General features: G+C 46.1%; 1 protein-coding gene and 1 long non-coding RNA gene across 3 annotated transcripts in view; one reads left to right on the top strand and one right to left on the bottom strand.

Moving 5' to 3' along the window:
* Window positions 1-18,047, bottom strand: part of LOC102554789 (uncharacterized) — a 111,512-nt gene that overhangs the window by 34,602 nt on the left and 58,863 nt on the right. The window lies entirely within an intron of this gene.
* The window catches only part of Iqca1 (IQ motif containing with AAA domain 1), a 115,845-nt gene that overhangs the window by 69,742 nt on the left and 28,056 nt on the right, over window positions 1-18,047 (top strand). For both annotated transcript variants that reach the window (XM_017596905.3, XM_039084725.2), the window contains exons 10-14: window positions 1,008-1,114; window positions 1,282-1,374; window positions 6,527-6,594; window positions 10,649-10,731; window positions 17,868-17,975. In XM_017596905.3, coding sequence (XP_017452394.2) covers window positions 1,008-1,114; window positions 1,282-1,374; window positions 6,527-6,594; window positions 10,649-10,731; window positions 17,868-17,975 — 459 coding nt within the window. The remainder of the gene's footprint in view (window positions 1-1,007; window positions 1,115-1,281; window positions 1,375-6,526; window positions 6,595-10,648; window positions 10,732-17,867; window positions 17,976-18,047) is intronic.

The raw sequence follows: 18,047 nt of genomic DNA, 5'->3' as shown, positions 1-18,047 counted from the left end.
TGGGCCACATGTGGGGCCTTTCCTCACTTTTAAACTAGCTTCCTTCTAGTGGTACCATTCATCCCCCCTTCCCACCCTAGCATCCATGCTGTGCTGTGGACCGAGTCACTGAGGCACCTTTCATACAGCTACCCTGTCTAGGGGAGGGCACATGGAAGAACTAGATCTATGGAAAAAATGCAACAGTTGGAAATATATATTTTTTCTGTTTCTTGTGAGTCCACATTCTACATTGTCAAGCACCCGTCTCTCCTCTGACATCACCTACAGGCTTACCCACATATCTTGGTGGTAAAGACTATGTTGTGGTAAGATGAGGACTCTGATAGCCACACCCACCTCTGCCCTCATTTTTCTCATGCAGGACATAGGGGAGGAGTGAGAACTGTTGCTGGTGCCAGAATCCATCCAGGCTCTGTTCCTGCCAACATCTTACTTGTGCATGGTGACATCCATTGCCTTCCCATAAATGACCACGTAGCCACAGGGTTGTCGCAGGCCTGACACACGTTTAGAAACTAGACTTTTGTGTTCATGTCTTCCTGACGCTATTTCCTTCCAAGGGCTCTTGGTTCAGATCTCCCCAAAATGGCACATCACAATTCCTAGTCTAGACAATTCCTCAATCGAGGCTCTGCACTCGGGAGAGTCTAGGTTGTACCAAGCTAAGAAAGCCAACCCCAACCATGTCTTTACTTGATGTTTTTACATTCTATAGCTCTGTGTCTCTCTGTGTGTCTCCCCCTCTCCCTCTCACTCTCCTTCTCTCCCTCTCTCCCCCTCTCGATATCATATGGAAGGTCTATGAACCCCACCCACACTTTAGCCTCTTTATTCAAATTCCTGTTCTGGAAACAGGACAGATTGGTGTGTGTCGAGATTAGAGTAACAGGAGTTGGAGAGACAGCTCAGTGGTTAAGAGATTAGAGTAACAGCCCTCATTAACCTAGATATTGAATGTAAATGTTTTTTCCATTTCTTTTTTTCTCTGTCCTTGTGGCTTACAGACATGTGGATGAATAAAGATGAATCTTGGAATTTCCCTCAGGACTATGACCCAGAATTGGTCAAGGAGGAAAAACGGAAGGAATTAGAGATGGAGATAAGGGTTCAGGTACGCCTACACTTAACTCCCGTAAGGGGCAGGGGTGCCATTTGCTGCAATGACTACACTTTTTACAGTTTCCAAGCCGATGAGCAAGCCAAGACTTTACCCTGAGGACACATGAGGCAATTCAAAGTACCGTGAGCACAGCATATTTCCTTTGCATTTTCTCCTAGGTGGACGAGCTGATGAGACAGGAATTGAAAAACCTTAAGCTGGCTGTGAACAGAGAGATAGAACCCCAACCCCGGCTAAAGAAAGGGAAAAAGGTATGTGTCAAACAAGCAGGGTCAGCCACAGAGGGCAGTGCCTGCTGGGTGGGCGGCTGGTTGCACTTAGGATGCCTGGAATCAAGTGGTGGTTTGAATTAAAATGCCCCTGCCCCCACCCCTTGCCTGGGCTCATAGATCTAAATGCTTGGTCATCAAGGAGTGGTACTACTTGGGAAAGACTGGGAGGTATGGACTTGTTGGAGGAAGTGTGTCATTTGGGGCTGGGTTTTGAGGTTTGAGAAGTCCTAGCCAGGCCCAGTGGCTTTCTCTTCTCCTGCTGCCTGTGGATATTGACGTAGAACTCAGCTCCTTCTCTAGCACCGTGTCTGCTTACATGCCATGATACAGGACTAAACCTCTGAGACTCTTAGCAAGCCCCAACTAGAGGCTTTCTTTTCTAAGTGTTGGTCATGGTGTCTCTCACAGCAATAGAACGCTGACTAAGACGTCCAGCATCCCGCTTTTGCAGACTTCACTGTTCACCACCCAGTGCTCAAAGATAAGGCCTTTAAGTGGGATTAACCCTGCCATCTTTAGAGTGCATCCTCCTCAGGACCAACCCACTACAGATTCACAGCACCCAAGCCCTACAAGAATGAGTACTATCAGAGGGGCACAGCAAATGCTCCAATCCCTTCCCCCCCCCATCTGCTTCTGTACTGAACACCAGTAGCATCAAGTAGGGTTTGTGAATAGGGGAATGAGACTGAAAAAGAAACTGGGCAGATCAACTCTTACATTGTCACAAATCCATCTCATGGTGGTTTGCAGCAACCAGTGAGACTGAAGGGTATACAACTTGCTCCTTTAGCCTCCTTTTTCCCCTTTGACGCCATACAGACAACCTTGCAACTGGGCCAGAATGCCCAAAAGACAGTAAGTCCAAGATTCCTCCCTGACAGTGTTATCAAAGATACAAGAAACCTGTGGTTTGGAGATACCAAACCACCCAGCCTGAGACTCAGGAGCTCGGTTGCACTGTGCTGAGTCTTGGCACCTCAAGGGACACATAGTCTTAGGACACTTATATTGGTCCATTGTGTGCTGAACATATGACATGACTGAATGTATGACATGACTGAACATATGACATGACTGAACATATGACATGACTGACTGAGCATATGATATGACTGAACATATGACATGACTGAACATATGACATGACTGAGCATATGACATGACTGAACATATGACATGACTGACTGAACATATGACATGACTGAACATATGACATGACTGAACATATGACATGACTGAACATATGACATGACTGACTGAACATATGACATGACTGACTGAACATATGACATGACTAACTGAACATATGACATGACTGACTGAACATATGACATGACTGAACATATGACATGACTGAGCATATGACATGACTGAGCATATGACATGACTGACTGAACATGTGACATGACTGAACATGTGACATGACTGAACATGTGCCATGACTCCAGTGTCAGGTTGTCTGTTGGAGCTCTGTTCTAAAGATACAACTCGCTGGCCTGGTGCGGTCCTCCCTTCTTTACAGAGATACCTCTCTGGGTGTCCCTTTTCAACTCTTTGTGTGTCTTTATCTATAAAAAAGAGGGCGTGCTCATGACTAGACAGGAAAAGTAAGCTGATCCCATCAGGAGATGTATTTCAGAGGTAGCCGTTACCTCTCTCTTCCTAAGCAGCCAAGCCCAGGGCCATACCAGTCTCACTTCCCTTCTCCGATCCCATCTCATTTCCTGAGATCTAGCATCTAAAAGATGTCACCAAGTCACAACGAGAGCTAGAAGACTTCATTCCTTTTGGTGTAGCTAGAAGAGCTTGTACAGCTGGGTCCCAGCCCTGGTGACCTAAGGACAGATGTCAAGACAAGCTAAAGCTTAATTGGTAACAAAGAGTCTTACAGGGAGACTATTAGCCAGGGATGGGACACAGAGAAGGACAACATATGACAGCTTCTGGCACTTGCTGGAGATGGTGACTTAGAACTTATCCAACATCCAGAGTGGTCCTTCCTGAACACAAGTCCGATTTGGACACTCTTCATTCCCACCCTCTCATGCTGTCTCTCTCTTTCGGGAACAGACAGTAGTCCTCCTGAGGGAGGTCTTTGGAAACTCCAGAGTGGATCTTGTTTCACTGAATATCATGGCACCCTGGGGCATGCCTTACTTGTGCTTCATAACTGGTGGATGCTATAGTCACTGGGGATACCATGTTAATATCTTTCTTCTACTTAAGGGCAATGAATGTAGGGAATATGTAGACATTAGTAACCCTCTCTGGCTCAGAGCAAACCTTTAATGCATTGTCTCAGTTAGGGTTTTACTGCTGGTGAACAGACCTCATGAGCCAGGCAACTCTTATAAGGACAACATTTAATTGGAGCTGGCTTACAGGTTCAGAGGTTCAGTCCATTATCATCAAGGCAGGGAGCATGGTAGCATCCAGGCAGGCATGGTGCAGGAGGAGCTGAGAGTTCTACATCTTCATCTGAAGGCTGCTAGTGGAAAACTGACTTCCAAGCAGCTAGGACTAGGGTATTAAAACCCTCACCCACAGTGACACACCTACTCCAACAAGGCCACACCTACTTGAATGGGTCCACACCTTCTAATAGTGCCACTTTCTGGACTGAGCATATACAAAGTATCACATATATATTATTGTGTGGATGGATTAATTGTTAAGTCTAGCTCCTGTGTGAATTGAGCCTTATAAACTTAGTGAGTACCTTGGAATGACACACTCTGGCCTCTAGAGAAAGTGGAAGAGAGAAAAGTTAGTAAAAAAAACTAACAGAATTTATGAACCAAATGGATTTAACAGATATTTATAGAACATTCCATCCTTAAACAAAAGGATATACCTTTTTCTTAGCACCTCATGGAACCATCTCTAAAACTGACCGTATAATCGGTCACAAAACAGGCCTCAACAGATAGAGGAAGATAGAAATAATCCCATGCGTCCTATCAGATCACCACGCACGAAGACTGGTCTTCAATAACAACAATAACGACAGAAAGCCCACATATACATGGAAGCTGAACAATGCTCTACTCAATGACAATTTGGTCAAGGAAGAAATAAAGAAAGAAATTAAAGACTTCTTAGAATTTAGTGAAAATGAAGATACAACATTCCCAAACTTATGGGGCACAATGAAAGCAGTACTAAGCAGTGCTGGTGAGGATGTGGAGAAAGAGAACTCCTCCATTGTTGGTGGGATTGCAAACTGGTACAATCACTCTGGAAATCAGTCTGGAGGTTCCTCAGAAAATTGGACATTCCACTACCTGAGGACCCATCTATACCTCTCCTGGGCATATACCCAAAAGATGCTGCAACATATAACAAAGACACATGCTCCACTATGTTCATAGCAGCCTTATTTATAATAGCCAGAAGCTGGAAAGAACCCAGATGCCCTTCAACAGAGGAATGGATTCAAAAAATGTGGTACATTTACACAATGGAGTACTACTCAGCTATCAAAAACAATGACTTCATGAAATTCATAGACAAATGGAATGAACTAGAAAGTATCATCCTGAGTGAGGTAAACCAATTACAGAAAAACACACTTGGTATGCACTCACGGATAAGCGGATATTAGCCAAAAAGCTTGAATTACCCAAGATGCAATCCACAGACCACAGGAAGCTCAAGAAGAAGGATGAACAAAATGCAGATGCTCCCACTCCTTCTTAAAAGGGGAAAAAATATCCATAGGAGGGGATATGGAAGCAAAGTTTAGAGCAGCGACTCAAGGAATGGCCATTCAGAGCCTGCCCCACATGGCCCATATATGTGTGTGTGTGTGTGTGTGTGTGTGTGTGTGTGTGTGTGTGTGTGTGTTTTCTGTGGTGGCCAGAAGAGGGCGCCGGCTGCCCTGTTCCATCACTCTGCACCTGGTCCCTTGAGACAGTCTCCTGTCCCGCCAACACACACACACACACACACACACACACACACACACACACACACACACACAGCCACCAAAACTAGATAAGACTGATGAAGCTAAAAAGTGCATGCTGAAAGGGACCTGATATAGATCTCTCCTGAGAGACACATCCAGAGCATGTCCAATACAGAGGTCAATGCTAGCAGCAAACGACCGAACTGAGAATAGGACCCTCTTGGGGGGAATTAGAGGAAGTATTGAAAGAGTTGAAGGAGCTTGCAACCCCATAAAAACAACAATGTCAACCAACCAGAGCTTCCAGGGACTAAACCACTATGGATAGACTATACATGGACTGACCGAGGGCTCCAATTGCATATGTAGCAGAGAATAGCCTTGTTGGGGCACCAGTGGAAGGGGAAGCCCTTGGTCCTGCCAAGGTTGGACCCCAAGTGCAGGGGAATATGGGGGGGCAATAAGGGGGATGTATAGGGGGAGTACCCGTATGAGTTGGGGGAGGGTATGGAGGCTTATGGACAAGAAACTGGGAAAGGGAATAATGTTTGAAATGTAAGTAAAGAAGTACATCTAATAAAAATTTTAAAAATTTCAATTAGTTTAAAAATAAAATAGTTTCCAATAATAATAGAAGAAAGGAGTCTTTTAAGCTATTTTTTAATGAGCCCTCTAGCACCCTGAAACCAAGCCCAGATAAAGACACAACAATTAAGGAAAACTAGGCATTAACATTCCTGAGGAACAGAGGCACACACGTCTTCTAGGAAGCACGAGCAAGCGGAATTTGCCAGCACTTAGTGGATTTTGCTGCAGGGCCATGCAATGCAAGGACGTGCACAGAGAGGTCACTGTGCCACCACACGGATGGAGTGGAACTGAAAGGCTTGGGTCACTCATTGTTACGACCACTGCCTTGGTCTTTTGAGTTGTTTCAAAGATGGGGAGAAAGAATCTAACAGAGTTCAATATTCCTTTGTGAGAAAAACTCACAACAAGTTAGGTATAGAAGGAATCTACCTCCATATAGCACAGACGTGTTTATCAGCACTATGTTATATTCATAAGAGGAGACAGACAGACAGACAGATGGCTGTATATGGAAGAGGACAGAGGGCCCTGTGCACAAATACACACAACTAATTTTTGTCAAAGATGCGAAAGCGATTCAAAAGAGAGAAAAAGCCTTCAGGACTCATCCTTGCTTATTTCTTTCAGCAAAATAAAGGGAGAAAAGGCCGGAGAGGGAAACGGGGAAAGAAGGACAAAGACCTGACGGCTGACAGGTGACAGTGGGTTTGTTCAGGGGGAGGAGGGGTGATGAACGTGGGGAGCGGACAGCGGAGAAAATAAGAAATGCAGAGATGAACCCCAAATCCAGGAGCAGGCCAAGGCGAGACAGCCGCTCTCAGCCCTACCACGCCCCTCCTGGACAGAGTGTGGGGAGCAGTGAGCACAGGAGGAAACCATATAGACTCTAGACTGGGAAAAAGTGTGCAGCAGGACCACCTGACTGGAGGGGAAACTGCCATTACACCTGAATTCCCATAACTTTTCAAAATTCTAATCTTTACATGGAAGTCACAGGTTAACAGTTATTAAAAATGGTTTAGGAAATAGAATCAAGAAACTTCAGAACACGCAAGCTGAGTTCCTTCTGGATAAAGGGAGCCTCCCTTCCTTTACAGCCTCACCACACTCCCCCACCTCACCCTGCCCACTAACACACACACACACACACACACACACACACACACACACAAAACCCCTGTACATCCCTTCCTGCTTGCTGCAGGAGCTCATACAGAGATGCGATATGGCTGAGTCTCCAAAGGGATGTTTACGACCCTTGAGTTTCGTTAGCCCAACCTCAGATTAACACATGGATTAACATGTCAGTGTTTTGTAAACTTAGCACGTGTGCAAGCAGACAGCACAGTGTCAAGGAATTCAGTTAACACCCTGCTGGTTGGAAGCCAGGCACCATTCTGAAGCACCCTTCTCTCACTGTGGGTTTTGCTCACAGTAGACATGAGCGACATCTGTAGGGAAAGAAACCTACCTGAATTCTCTGTGAGTCCCTCTGCAGTCGCCCCTGAGGCAGCCAGAGTATCCCATAACTGGTGCTCACTTGGAAGTAGGCCCCTTTGAGGTTACATTGTTTGGCTAGCTGGTGCCTACGGGGGTCCTTGGGTACATGTTGAGACCCTAGTTCCTCATTCATGGACAGACAAACATCTGCCATTGTGTCAATGTCAAAACTGCCCAGGACAGAGATACATGGTCATTTTGAGGAGGCTTAGGCCAGGCAGACCCTAGTGCCATAGCTGTGTTTCAGAAGCGTTTATAGTGTGACTTCCTCCTTTGTTCTTGCCTTGACTCCAAAGCAGAGTAAAGTAATGAGAAACTGAGAGCTAACACTGGGTCCTCCCATATGACTGTGAAAAGTACTTGCCCACTTTCCTTTGTCTTTGAAGTTATCACCAAATACAACAGTACTGACCAGCATGGCCACAGGTGGACCATGACTGCTAGACACTGAAGGTATTCTGGCTGGCTCCTTGCACTTGAATCTGTCATAAATGAGTCAGAAGCAATCTGTTCTAGTTTCCTTTCTGATACTGTGATTAAAAAAACACTCTGACTGAGAACAATTTAGGAGAAAAGAGGGCTGTTTTAGCTTAAACATAGCCCATCATTGAGGGAAATCAGAACAGGAACTTGAAAGTCAGCCTGCTTGCTATTCCACATAGCATTAAATCCAGCCAAGTCTAGGACCACCTGCCTAGGGAGCGGTGCCACCCACAGTGGGCTGGGCTCTCCTATATCAATTTATGATAAAGACAGTTCCATACAGAAGTACCCACAGGTCACTCTGATCTAGATGACCCTTCAATTGAGATTCCCTTCTCAGATGACTTAAGCTGTGTCACATGGAGGGTTAAAGCTAACTAGAACAGCTAACAGCTATCTGGTGAAAAGATCTGAGACCATGTTTTCTATTCATTTCAATGTCCAGAAATATAAATCCACTGGCATCCACCGCATCCCTTAAACTTTAATCCTAAAGACCAGCCTCTAGGATCCTGTAGCTCTGCAGTAATATTGTAGGACAATGTCTGTTTCTCTCATCAAACTGAGTAACCTTTCAACCAGTATTTGTTCATTACACTTTAAGGCCATTTTCAAATTGGAATTCTCTTTTACATATGAGAAGTTCATTCAACTATGGAAAGAAATCTGAATACAGGTTTGGGTTTGGAAATTCCTAATGTAGTTTTACATGTTAGAGAATCTTTTTTCAATTTCATGTTAATATTTGATGCCTACATTACACATAATTATTAAGCATGTATTCCTGTGGAAATGCTGTACTTGGAACTTCTATGACATCATTTGGGTCCTGTCACTCCAACTGTCATAGCAGTCAAACCTTCCTCAGTTGTCAACAGAATGGAACGATATTTTAAATATAATCAGCAAATACAGAGCCCGTCAACTGAGGCCTGATGGAATTCGGCTTAAATCTAATGTAGCATTCTTGGACCTTTTAAAAATCATTTTAATTGTACTCATTCAAACCACAGTATGGTGAGAAAGATTTTCCTATACAGTTACAACTTTTACTTCCAATAAATAAAAGGCAAGAATAGACTGGAAGGACAGAGAAAACGAAAGGATAAACTGTCCCGGAGGATCTAATTGAATGATATTCAAGCTTAACCTACTGCATTTCTGTGAGCCAAACCCCAGTTAATATCATGGGGAATTCACCCTTTAGGCAGAATACCGTGACCATCATTTTCAGCTGTTAGAAATTATCCGTGTCCTGGCTGTCTGCCCAAGCCCCTCTTTGAGAAGTGTGTTGTTGTGGTGGTTGTTGCTTAAACATGTATATACAACACAGTACTGCACCCTCCCAACATACACACACAGCTTTGAATAATTTGTCTCCATATAAGAACTGTGGCAAACACCCTTAGTCCCAGTACTCAGGAAGCAGAGGCAGGCAGAGCTTTGTGAGCTTAAGGTCAGCCTGGCCTCCATAGTGACTTCTGGGGCAGCCAAAGCCACATAATGAGACGGTGTCTCAAACAAAACAAAAAAGAATTATCTTCAGGTGGGCCGTGGTGGCACATGCCTTTAATCCAGCACTCAGGAGGGGGAGGCAGATGGACCTCTATGGGTTTGAGGCTAGGTTGATCTACATGGTGAGTTCCAGACAACCAGGGATATAGAGAGAGACCTTTTAAAAAATGTCTTCAGGACTCGGAAGATGGCTTGGTCGGCCTATGAAGTAGTGAGCTCCAGGTTCAGTGAGAAGCCATCTCTCAAGAAAACAAGGTGGAAATAAATTGAGGAAGACAACCAAAATCTAGCGCGCCCGCGCACACACACACACTCGCACACATTCACACATTCACACACACTCACACACACACACTCGCACACACACACTCATACACTCACACTCACACACATTCACACACACTCACACATTCACACACACACACTCACACACATTCACATTCACACATTCACGCACACACACACATATTCACACATTCACACACACATATTCACACATTCACACATTCACACACATATTCACACACATTCACACTCACACACACTCTTGCACACACTCTCGCGCACACACTCACACACATTCACACACACTCACACACATTCACACACACTCACACACATTCACACACACACACACTCACACACATTCACACATTCTCACACACACATTCACACACATTCATACACACACACTCAAACACATTCACACATTCACACACACTCACACACACATATTCACACATTCACACACACACTCGCACACATTCACACATTCACACACACACATTCACACATTCACACACATACAGAGAGAGAAACAGAGACAGAAAGACAGACACAGAGAGGATTATCGTCCTTGCTTCTTGTAAATATTAAACCACTGTACTATCAAGTTAAAAGGAAACAGAAATTTCAGGCTAATGATCTATGGCTCACAGATGCTAACCGAATATAAAATCCCAGGCCCATTGTACTACTATTATCAAGTAATTTCTAATTCATATTTGGACCATCATAAAGACTGATGGAGTCATAGTTGGTCTCAGATACCCACAAATATAATTCTTATTAATGGGAAACATTCAGTGTCTACATGGTTGGATGAAAATATTGTTTTCAAAAAGCCTAATTTATCCCCAAATTGTAGAACTATTTCAAGAGCGCATTTATTTGCACCCATAAAAGCATACTTCAGAGCAGCTCTAGTGTGTGGGTGTGTATGGTAACAGAGACAATGTGCTTCCTCCCCAGGACCATCGAGTCCCTGTACCAGGAGCTGGTTGAAGAAGGCCTGCTGATCCAAGCTCTGAAGGTCAAACTCTCCGACTATATTGGTAAGGGCACCAACCACAACGGCAACCTCTGCCATGTGGCACCTTGTGGGTTCTAGAAATGCATCACTTTTCAAACAGAAGCCAGGTCATCGTGGCTACTTGTAAATTGATTTTTAACAACCTAAGTGGGTGGGGAGGAATGTGGACAAAAGAGTTCCCTGAATAAAATTAGTCCCTTAGTAGAGCGGGAGCCAGTTTTTCAACCCGTTAGCAGACTCCCTTGGCCAGTTCTTTCTGGCACAACCTGATGTGAAGAAATGAATGGGCCACACATTTGTGTGGAAACAGATCGCCCCTGGTGCTTCTGTGATGCACAACCCTTTCACGGGGTGCTCTTTCCAGAGAACTTACTTCTAGGGCTTGGTCAGAAGTGTTTCAGAGGCAGGGAAGACGTACAGTTGTGACTATGATCTTCAACTAAGGGTTTGTGCTGATTTTAAAATTAAAATTGTATCTATGCTGACCTAAGAACGTGCTAGCTGCTTAAAATGTCTCACAATTCTGCACCCTGGTGGAGGAGATGTTGTATTTACTCTGGTGAAGAAAACATCTCCTGTGGTCAAGGACAACCAACCAGACAGAGCATTCACACTCAGAAAATGGAACACTAATACAAACACTGTCGCCTCATGTGTACTGGGCATGCAGTCTCCCCCATCCCCACCCCTGCCCCAGCCCTGGATATGTTCTTACAGCTGCATGCCTTCCCCAGTCCCGGATCCCAGGGAGGGTGTGCATGGGGTTGCAGCTCTCTACTCTCCTGCAACTCCTTCTGTCAAGAACACCATCGCTCCCGTCCTAGTTAAGTTTCTTGTGCTGTGACATCACAACCAAAATCACTGGGCAGGAAAGGGTTTCTTCAGCTTACATATCAAGTTCACAGTCCATCACGGGGCGGGGGGGGGGGGGGAGTCAGGGCAGGAACTCAAGGCAGGAACCTGAAGGCAGGACCCAGTGCAGAGGTCATGGAGGAGTCCTGCATACGATTTGCTCCCCCATGGCTTGCTCAGTCTGCATTTATAATCCCTAGTGCCTGCCTTGGAGTGGCACCACCCATAATGGGCTTGGCCCTCCCCCATCAATCATTAATCAAGAGAATGCCCTGCAGACTTGCCCATCAATCTTACAGTCAATCCGGTAGACGTATTTCCCCCTCAGGGCTTCCTCTTCCTCCAGCTGTGCCAGTTTGACAGAAGCAAACCTGAGCTGCAGACATTTTCCTTCCTGGGCTGCACCTTTCTGAAGAATCCGGGTTGCTTTACAGGCTGCCCCTCCATTGGTTTTCCTCCATGTTTTCTTTGCTGTTTCATCCAGGTTCAGTGTTTTTGCAGGAAAACTGCATGCTTTGGTGTATCCTCGGGTCTCCCACAGGAGGCACATAGCACCTCTTCGTCTTACCCGGTGGCATTTACATTGCACTGTGTGGTGACAGCACTGCCCTCCCTTGGAAAGCGTCCTCTTCCCCTTTGAAGACAGTGAACGGTCCCTTAGGTGGGACTCAGGTTTTAGAGATTGTTCCAAGCCATTTTCATGCAAACACCTGAGAATCTACTGATGATCCCTTACCTCGTCAGCTCTCCGATTACAGGACAAACCCTGGTTTGTTCCAGAATTTAGCTTGGTTTGTCGAGTTTTGATTATGGAGTCTTCTCGTGTTCTGTGGTCTTATAGGTTCCTCCTATGTTATGTGCAGGTTTGTATGTGCAAGTAAGTGCACAGGAGTGTGGAGAGCGAGGGTTGACATTGACATCTTCCACGGTTGTGCCCCACCTTATCTTTTGAAGCAGGCTCATATTGAACCTGGAGCTCACAGATTTGGCTGGCTAGATAACAAACTTCTGCACATCCTCCTGCCTCTGCCTCCCCAGCACTGGAGTTACAGACGTACGGCACTGAGCCTACCTTTCACAAACCCAGTTCCTCGTCATCACTCAGCACGCACTTCACCCTCTGTGCCACATCCCCAACCCTGGTTTCCTTCACCATCCTCAATCCAACAAAGCCCTCGAGGTACACAGGAGGCCATTTTACAATCCAGTCCTTCCCTCGCCAGCCTCTGATTGGGTGTAGATCCGCCAGCCAGAAGGCGGGGACTTTGGATAGCACTTCGATACTGGTCATTACCTCCCTAGACCCATTTCTGATTCAGGGACAGACCACCTCAAGTCTGCAGGTTTCCTTCAACAGAAAAGCTGAGCAGACTTCCTACACTGAGGGAATTGAGGCCAAGTAAGTGGGAGATGCTCTTAAACACACCACCCACCACTGGGAGGAGGGGAGAATTGAGCACTGCTCAGCCAATTCGGATGTCTCCTCTCTCATCCTTAGAATGAAAATGACCAGCTCTCACTTGTCCTCCGGCACACTGATTTGCGTTTCTTTTTTTTTTGGTTGGTTGGTTGGTTTTTGGTTTGGGGTTTTGTTTGTTTGTTTGTTTGTTTGTTTAATTTGGAGGGTTTGGGTTTTGGGGGTTTGTTTGTTTGTTTATTTTGGGGAGTTTTTGTTTTTGGGGTTTTGTTTGTTTGTTTTGTTTTGGGGGGTTTGTGGGGTTTTTGTTGTGTTTGTTGTTGTTGTTGTTTTTGTTTTGGTTTCTTTAGCATTTTCACACAGAAGCGGCCCCCCAGCTGGCTCTGGGTAACTCATGCCTTATGAAAGCTACTTCCTCAGCAGCCTGATTTTCCTGTATGTAGACAGGAAAGCCAATGTGTGGACCACGTCTCTGAGGCTCCTCCTCCACATGCGAGGAAGCAGGGACCTCAGACACAACAGGCCACACAGGCAACACACTTCAAAGACCAGGAGACATGATGCGGTCTAGCAGTGAGTGTTCAATAGTGTTAGAGCCCGAAGTCAGCTTAGAGCCCAGTGGTTTCTTCTCTCCTCCTAGCTCCCTTAAAACCCCAGGCATCATCCACACCACAGCAGGTCAGAGCAGCAGGGCTGCCCTCTCTGCTCTCGGCTCTGCCCCTGCCAAGATGCTCAGCTCCAAGCACTGGCACTGTGCCCAGAAGCCCAGGAGAGCAGGCTCCTAGCCAGATCTCAGGTACCCAAGAAGCAAAACATCTGATTTGGCTTGGCAACCACTGTGTGGTCAACGGTATTCAAACGTGCTCATTTTGAAGAGCCCATACACCACCCAGGAAGCCGCAAGCTTCCTAGTTCACATGCAAAGCATCCTGGGCACTTCTCCAATGCAGGCTCCTTTGTCACGCAATGTTAAGGCTCAATGTCCAGTGCTTGGGACCCTTGATCGGGATAGACATAGCTAGTCCACTCCGGCCTCAGAATCCCTGTCCTTTTTCTGGCTCTTTGGATGTCTCCACTTCTGCTACTGTGGGACAGAAATGACAGCCACAGCAGCAGCCTCAGTGAACCGATGTCAACACTGAGCGGGCCACACCCCAAGTTCTCAGCCCTCATTAGATGCTGCTCCCATTATTCCTCTGCCAATGCTGTTGTCACCGTCATTGGTGAGCGTGGAGTGTCACCATGAGAAGGGCTGTTGCCTTTAGGGTACCCTACACTCCCCATCCCCCTTCTACCCCATACCTACTCAGAGCACCAAGAGACCCAGTTACCTACAAACAACTCAAGACGCTCCCGAGTGGACTTGGCACACCACGGCTCAGCAGCTGCTGTGCATGGTGAGAAGTGGAGCAAAGCTTTCTTAAAGCCGGTCCCATTCTTCATGGTGCTCACTGCCTCTGCTAAAGCCAGAAGCTTCCAAAACCCCAGTCCTAGAAGCTTTGGCGCATACTGGCGTTGTGCGCAGGCGTGATCTTGCAACAGAGTTCACCTGGAGATGTATGTCTCTTGGATCACTTGATATTTGTACTCTTTGGAAACTGAGGAGCTCGCACCAAAGGCAAAGGCAGTTCTTCGACATTTCCAGAAATTTCCACCATATGTCCTTAAGGCTGGGTTTTAATTCTGCAGCTGTGTAACAGTCAGTTTGTCCACAGAGCGCCATGCTACAAGCTGTCCCCACCATGTGTGGTGAGCACTAAGCGGCAGGGGCTAGATAGCCGATGTCTGTGGTGTGCCAAGGAGCCCTGTTTGTGTTCTTAGATCCTGCTGTCTGCCCTCGCCCTGTCCCTGAAGGATTTCTTTAAGAAGCTAGATTACCAGCTGTGGGGATGGGTCAGTCAGTAAAAAACGCTTACTGTGCAAAGATGAGGATCTTCGTTCTATCCCCGGAGCTTGTGGAAAACAAGCCAGGTGTGGTGATGCCTCCTAGTGTTGGGAAAGCAGAGACAGAACAATAAGTCTACTGCACTCCAGCCCAGTGAGAGACCCTGTCTCATAACCAAGGCAGACAGCTTTGAGGAATAGCAGAGATTGACCTCTGGCCTCCAAATGCGAGCATGCCCATATTCCCTCTCTCTCTCTCTCTCTCTCTCTCTCTCTCTCTCTCTCTCTCTCTCTCTCTCACACACACACACACACACACACACACACACACACCCCACAGGTATTTTGATAAACTGCTTCCTTCTCTGTTCCTTTCTTATAGCTACACTGAATAGAATGGAAACACTGTTGCTGTTCTCGTTTGGATCTCCAGGATCCTTTGTGTTTCTGGTGGCTTTCAACTGTGCTCTTCAGAGATGCTTCTCTTTCTTTTTCTCACTCCATCCCTGTGTGCTACCGCTGTCTTAACAGGGACACCAAGCCTAGTAGCTTAAATAGTAGAAATGGGCCGGCTCTCTGCTCTGCAGACCGGAAGTCCAAGGTTGAGATGTGACTGGGCAGGTTCCTTCTGACACTTCAAGGAAAGCACTCGGCCATGTCTCCTCTGCTTCTGGCGCTCACTGCCCTCCTGGTATCATTTGATGTGTGGAAGCTTCACCCAATCTGCACCCTCATCTTCAGGCCTATCCTCCCTCCAGGTGTGTCTTTCTGTGTATCCAATTTTCCCGTTCCTATAGGGACAGGAATCCTGATAATTTTCAGACCCCAGGTGGACCCATTGTCCAAAAGCATCTTCACAGATCTTCCTTCTGCGTGAAATCACAGGGTGAGAACAGGGCTTGAGGACGCCAGCGCACACGTACCAGAGCTGAGTGCAGCCCTCTGTGCACACCCTGCTTCTCTTCTTTCGATTGCTGTGCATTTCCTAACCCTTCATCACACCCTTTGTCTCAAAGGCCCTCTCTCCTGCTTTTATCTTTCCTCTCCTGTCCAGAAGATCTGGTGCTGGTACAGAGGATCCAGAACTTTCTGTACCCTGACTTTGTAGATGGGAAGAGACAATAGCTCCCACTCTGAGCAGCCATAAAACACAGAGACGTGCTTTCAGAGTGAGAGGCTCCTAACTTGGCAAACAGCCCGGGCTAGTTGGATCCTTCTCTCTATCAGAACCAACACCCACTAATTTAATTTAATATAATTTGTTTAAATAAAATCTGCTAGGTTCCAGAAAATATGGTTTGCCTAGATATTAATATGGATTTACACAAGCAAGAAAATTGAGGTTGCTTCCACTGCCCCCCTAATGCTGTGTTTACTGGCAGTGAGCACTAGATTTAACGGTTGCTACAGGGTCTCTTTCCCTTCTGGTGGAGGCTAAATTAACCATTCTGCTATTTATTACCTGCTCGTTAAAATGCAGGAGTCTCCGGGTCCGTAATGCAAGTGTCCACCATCACTCATTCCGCCAACCAATACAGTCGTCCTTGCCAAGGGCTTCTTTTTTTAATGCTGAGAATTTGGAAGGCAGCCCTGCACAAGACAGCGGCCAGTCTCTCGGTTTCAGCTCTAATTTTCCTCACGTTTGGAAATGCTCTAAGCACTGGGCGTCTACAGCACTTCACACACAGGAATGTGCTCTTTGCATCACACACACACACACACGCACACACACACACACGCACACACACACACACACACACACGCACACGCGTGCACACACAGGGTCAGTGAGCACCTGAAGTAGGAAAGGGGACAATCAGACACCCTGCCTCCTCCGTCTGGGAATATCTTCACTGTGCATTCAGAAACAGATCACGGGAGTCATCGTGGTGCATAAAGGTCCATCCTTGTGACAAATGGAGACAGCCAAACTAATTTTCTTGGTGACCTTATCTAAATGAGTTAGAAAATAACACTTCAGATTTATGGCTAGTTACAATTAAGCCCTTTGATATCTTTAATTAAACCTGTAGAGATTTATCTCTATATTATTCCTTTGGTAACCCTTTAAAAATGATAAAAATGTAAATTAATATTACCCTCAACAGGAGCTGTTTCTATTTGTCCTAAATTAGACTCAGACCCTTCCTTTCACACTGCACTGCTCAGGCACACATTCCACATGGACCTTAAATAATTTATGGTGGAACTTTCCACCAATGTTAGACGGAATCTTTTAGAGTCTGAAAAAAAAAACTGCAATATTTTAGTTTCTTTGTACGTCACTCAGAACTTCATCTCACTTCACACAGCCCAATGGTTATTTTTTTTTCTTTTTCTCTTTAAGTGATTCTGAGTGACAAGGCCAAGGCCCCTGGAACATGCGAGGCAGACAGTATTTTCCCCCCATAGGAGATGATTGTAACAGTTCATGTAATTTGCCTTTTATCACAACTGGTATAGCCGTGCTTTCTTGCCTGGTTTTTCTTCAAACCTTCTCTAAGAAAAGATGCCCTGGGTTCTTTCTGTGGCAGTGATTTTAAAGAACAAACAAACAGACAAAAAACACCTCTCTGACCAAAGGCAACTTGGGGAAGAAAGCGATCATTTGATTTATGCATCCAGGTCACAATTCATCATTGACCGGAGTCAGGGCAGGAAACCAAAGCAAGAACCACTGCTCCCTGGCTCTCTGTTCTGGCTTTTGCTCACTCGCTCACCCATGCTTGGCTAGCTTTCTTACACAGCCAGGACCACCTGCCAAGGGATGGCGCCGCCCACCATGGGCCAAGCCTTCCTACACCAACTGTCATAACAGGTCAATCCTTGATCAAGGCGTTCCTCTGCAATGACTCTAGGCTGTGTCAGGTTCACAGTTAAATATGAGTAGAACAGACACACCCACCAATGGTAGCTCTCCCCTGTAGTGTTTGCATTCTCTGGCCTTTCATTTTTCAGACCACCACGGTCTCCCATCCACTCATCCATGTTTCCTTCCTCCCTAGGTGAGTACAGCTACCTGGGGACGACTCTGCGTCAGGTTGCCATAGAGCCCATGCCATCCCTCCTGGACGTCAGACAGCTCATCACCCTGTATGGAATCTTGCCTCTGGGTAAGGACTGGCGTTCCCACAAGCTCGGACAGCAGCCTCCCTCTGGCTTTGATGGTATTTCCTGTTTGGCAC

This window comes from Rattus norvegicus, chromosome 9, assembly GCF_036323735.1.
Source record: "Rattus norvegicus strain BN/NHsdMcwi chromosome 9, GRCr8, whole genome shotgun sequence".
NCBI lineage: Eukaryota > Metazoa > Chordata > Mammalia > Rodentia > Muridae > Rattus > Rattus norvegicus.
The sequence above is the reverse complement of the archived record's forward strand: the minus strand, read 5'-3'. Positions and strand labels throughout refer to the sequence as shown.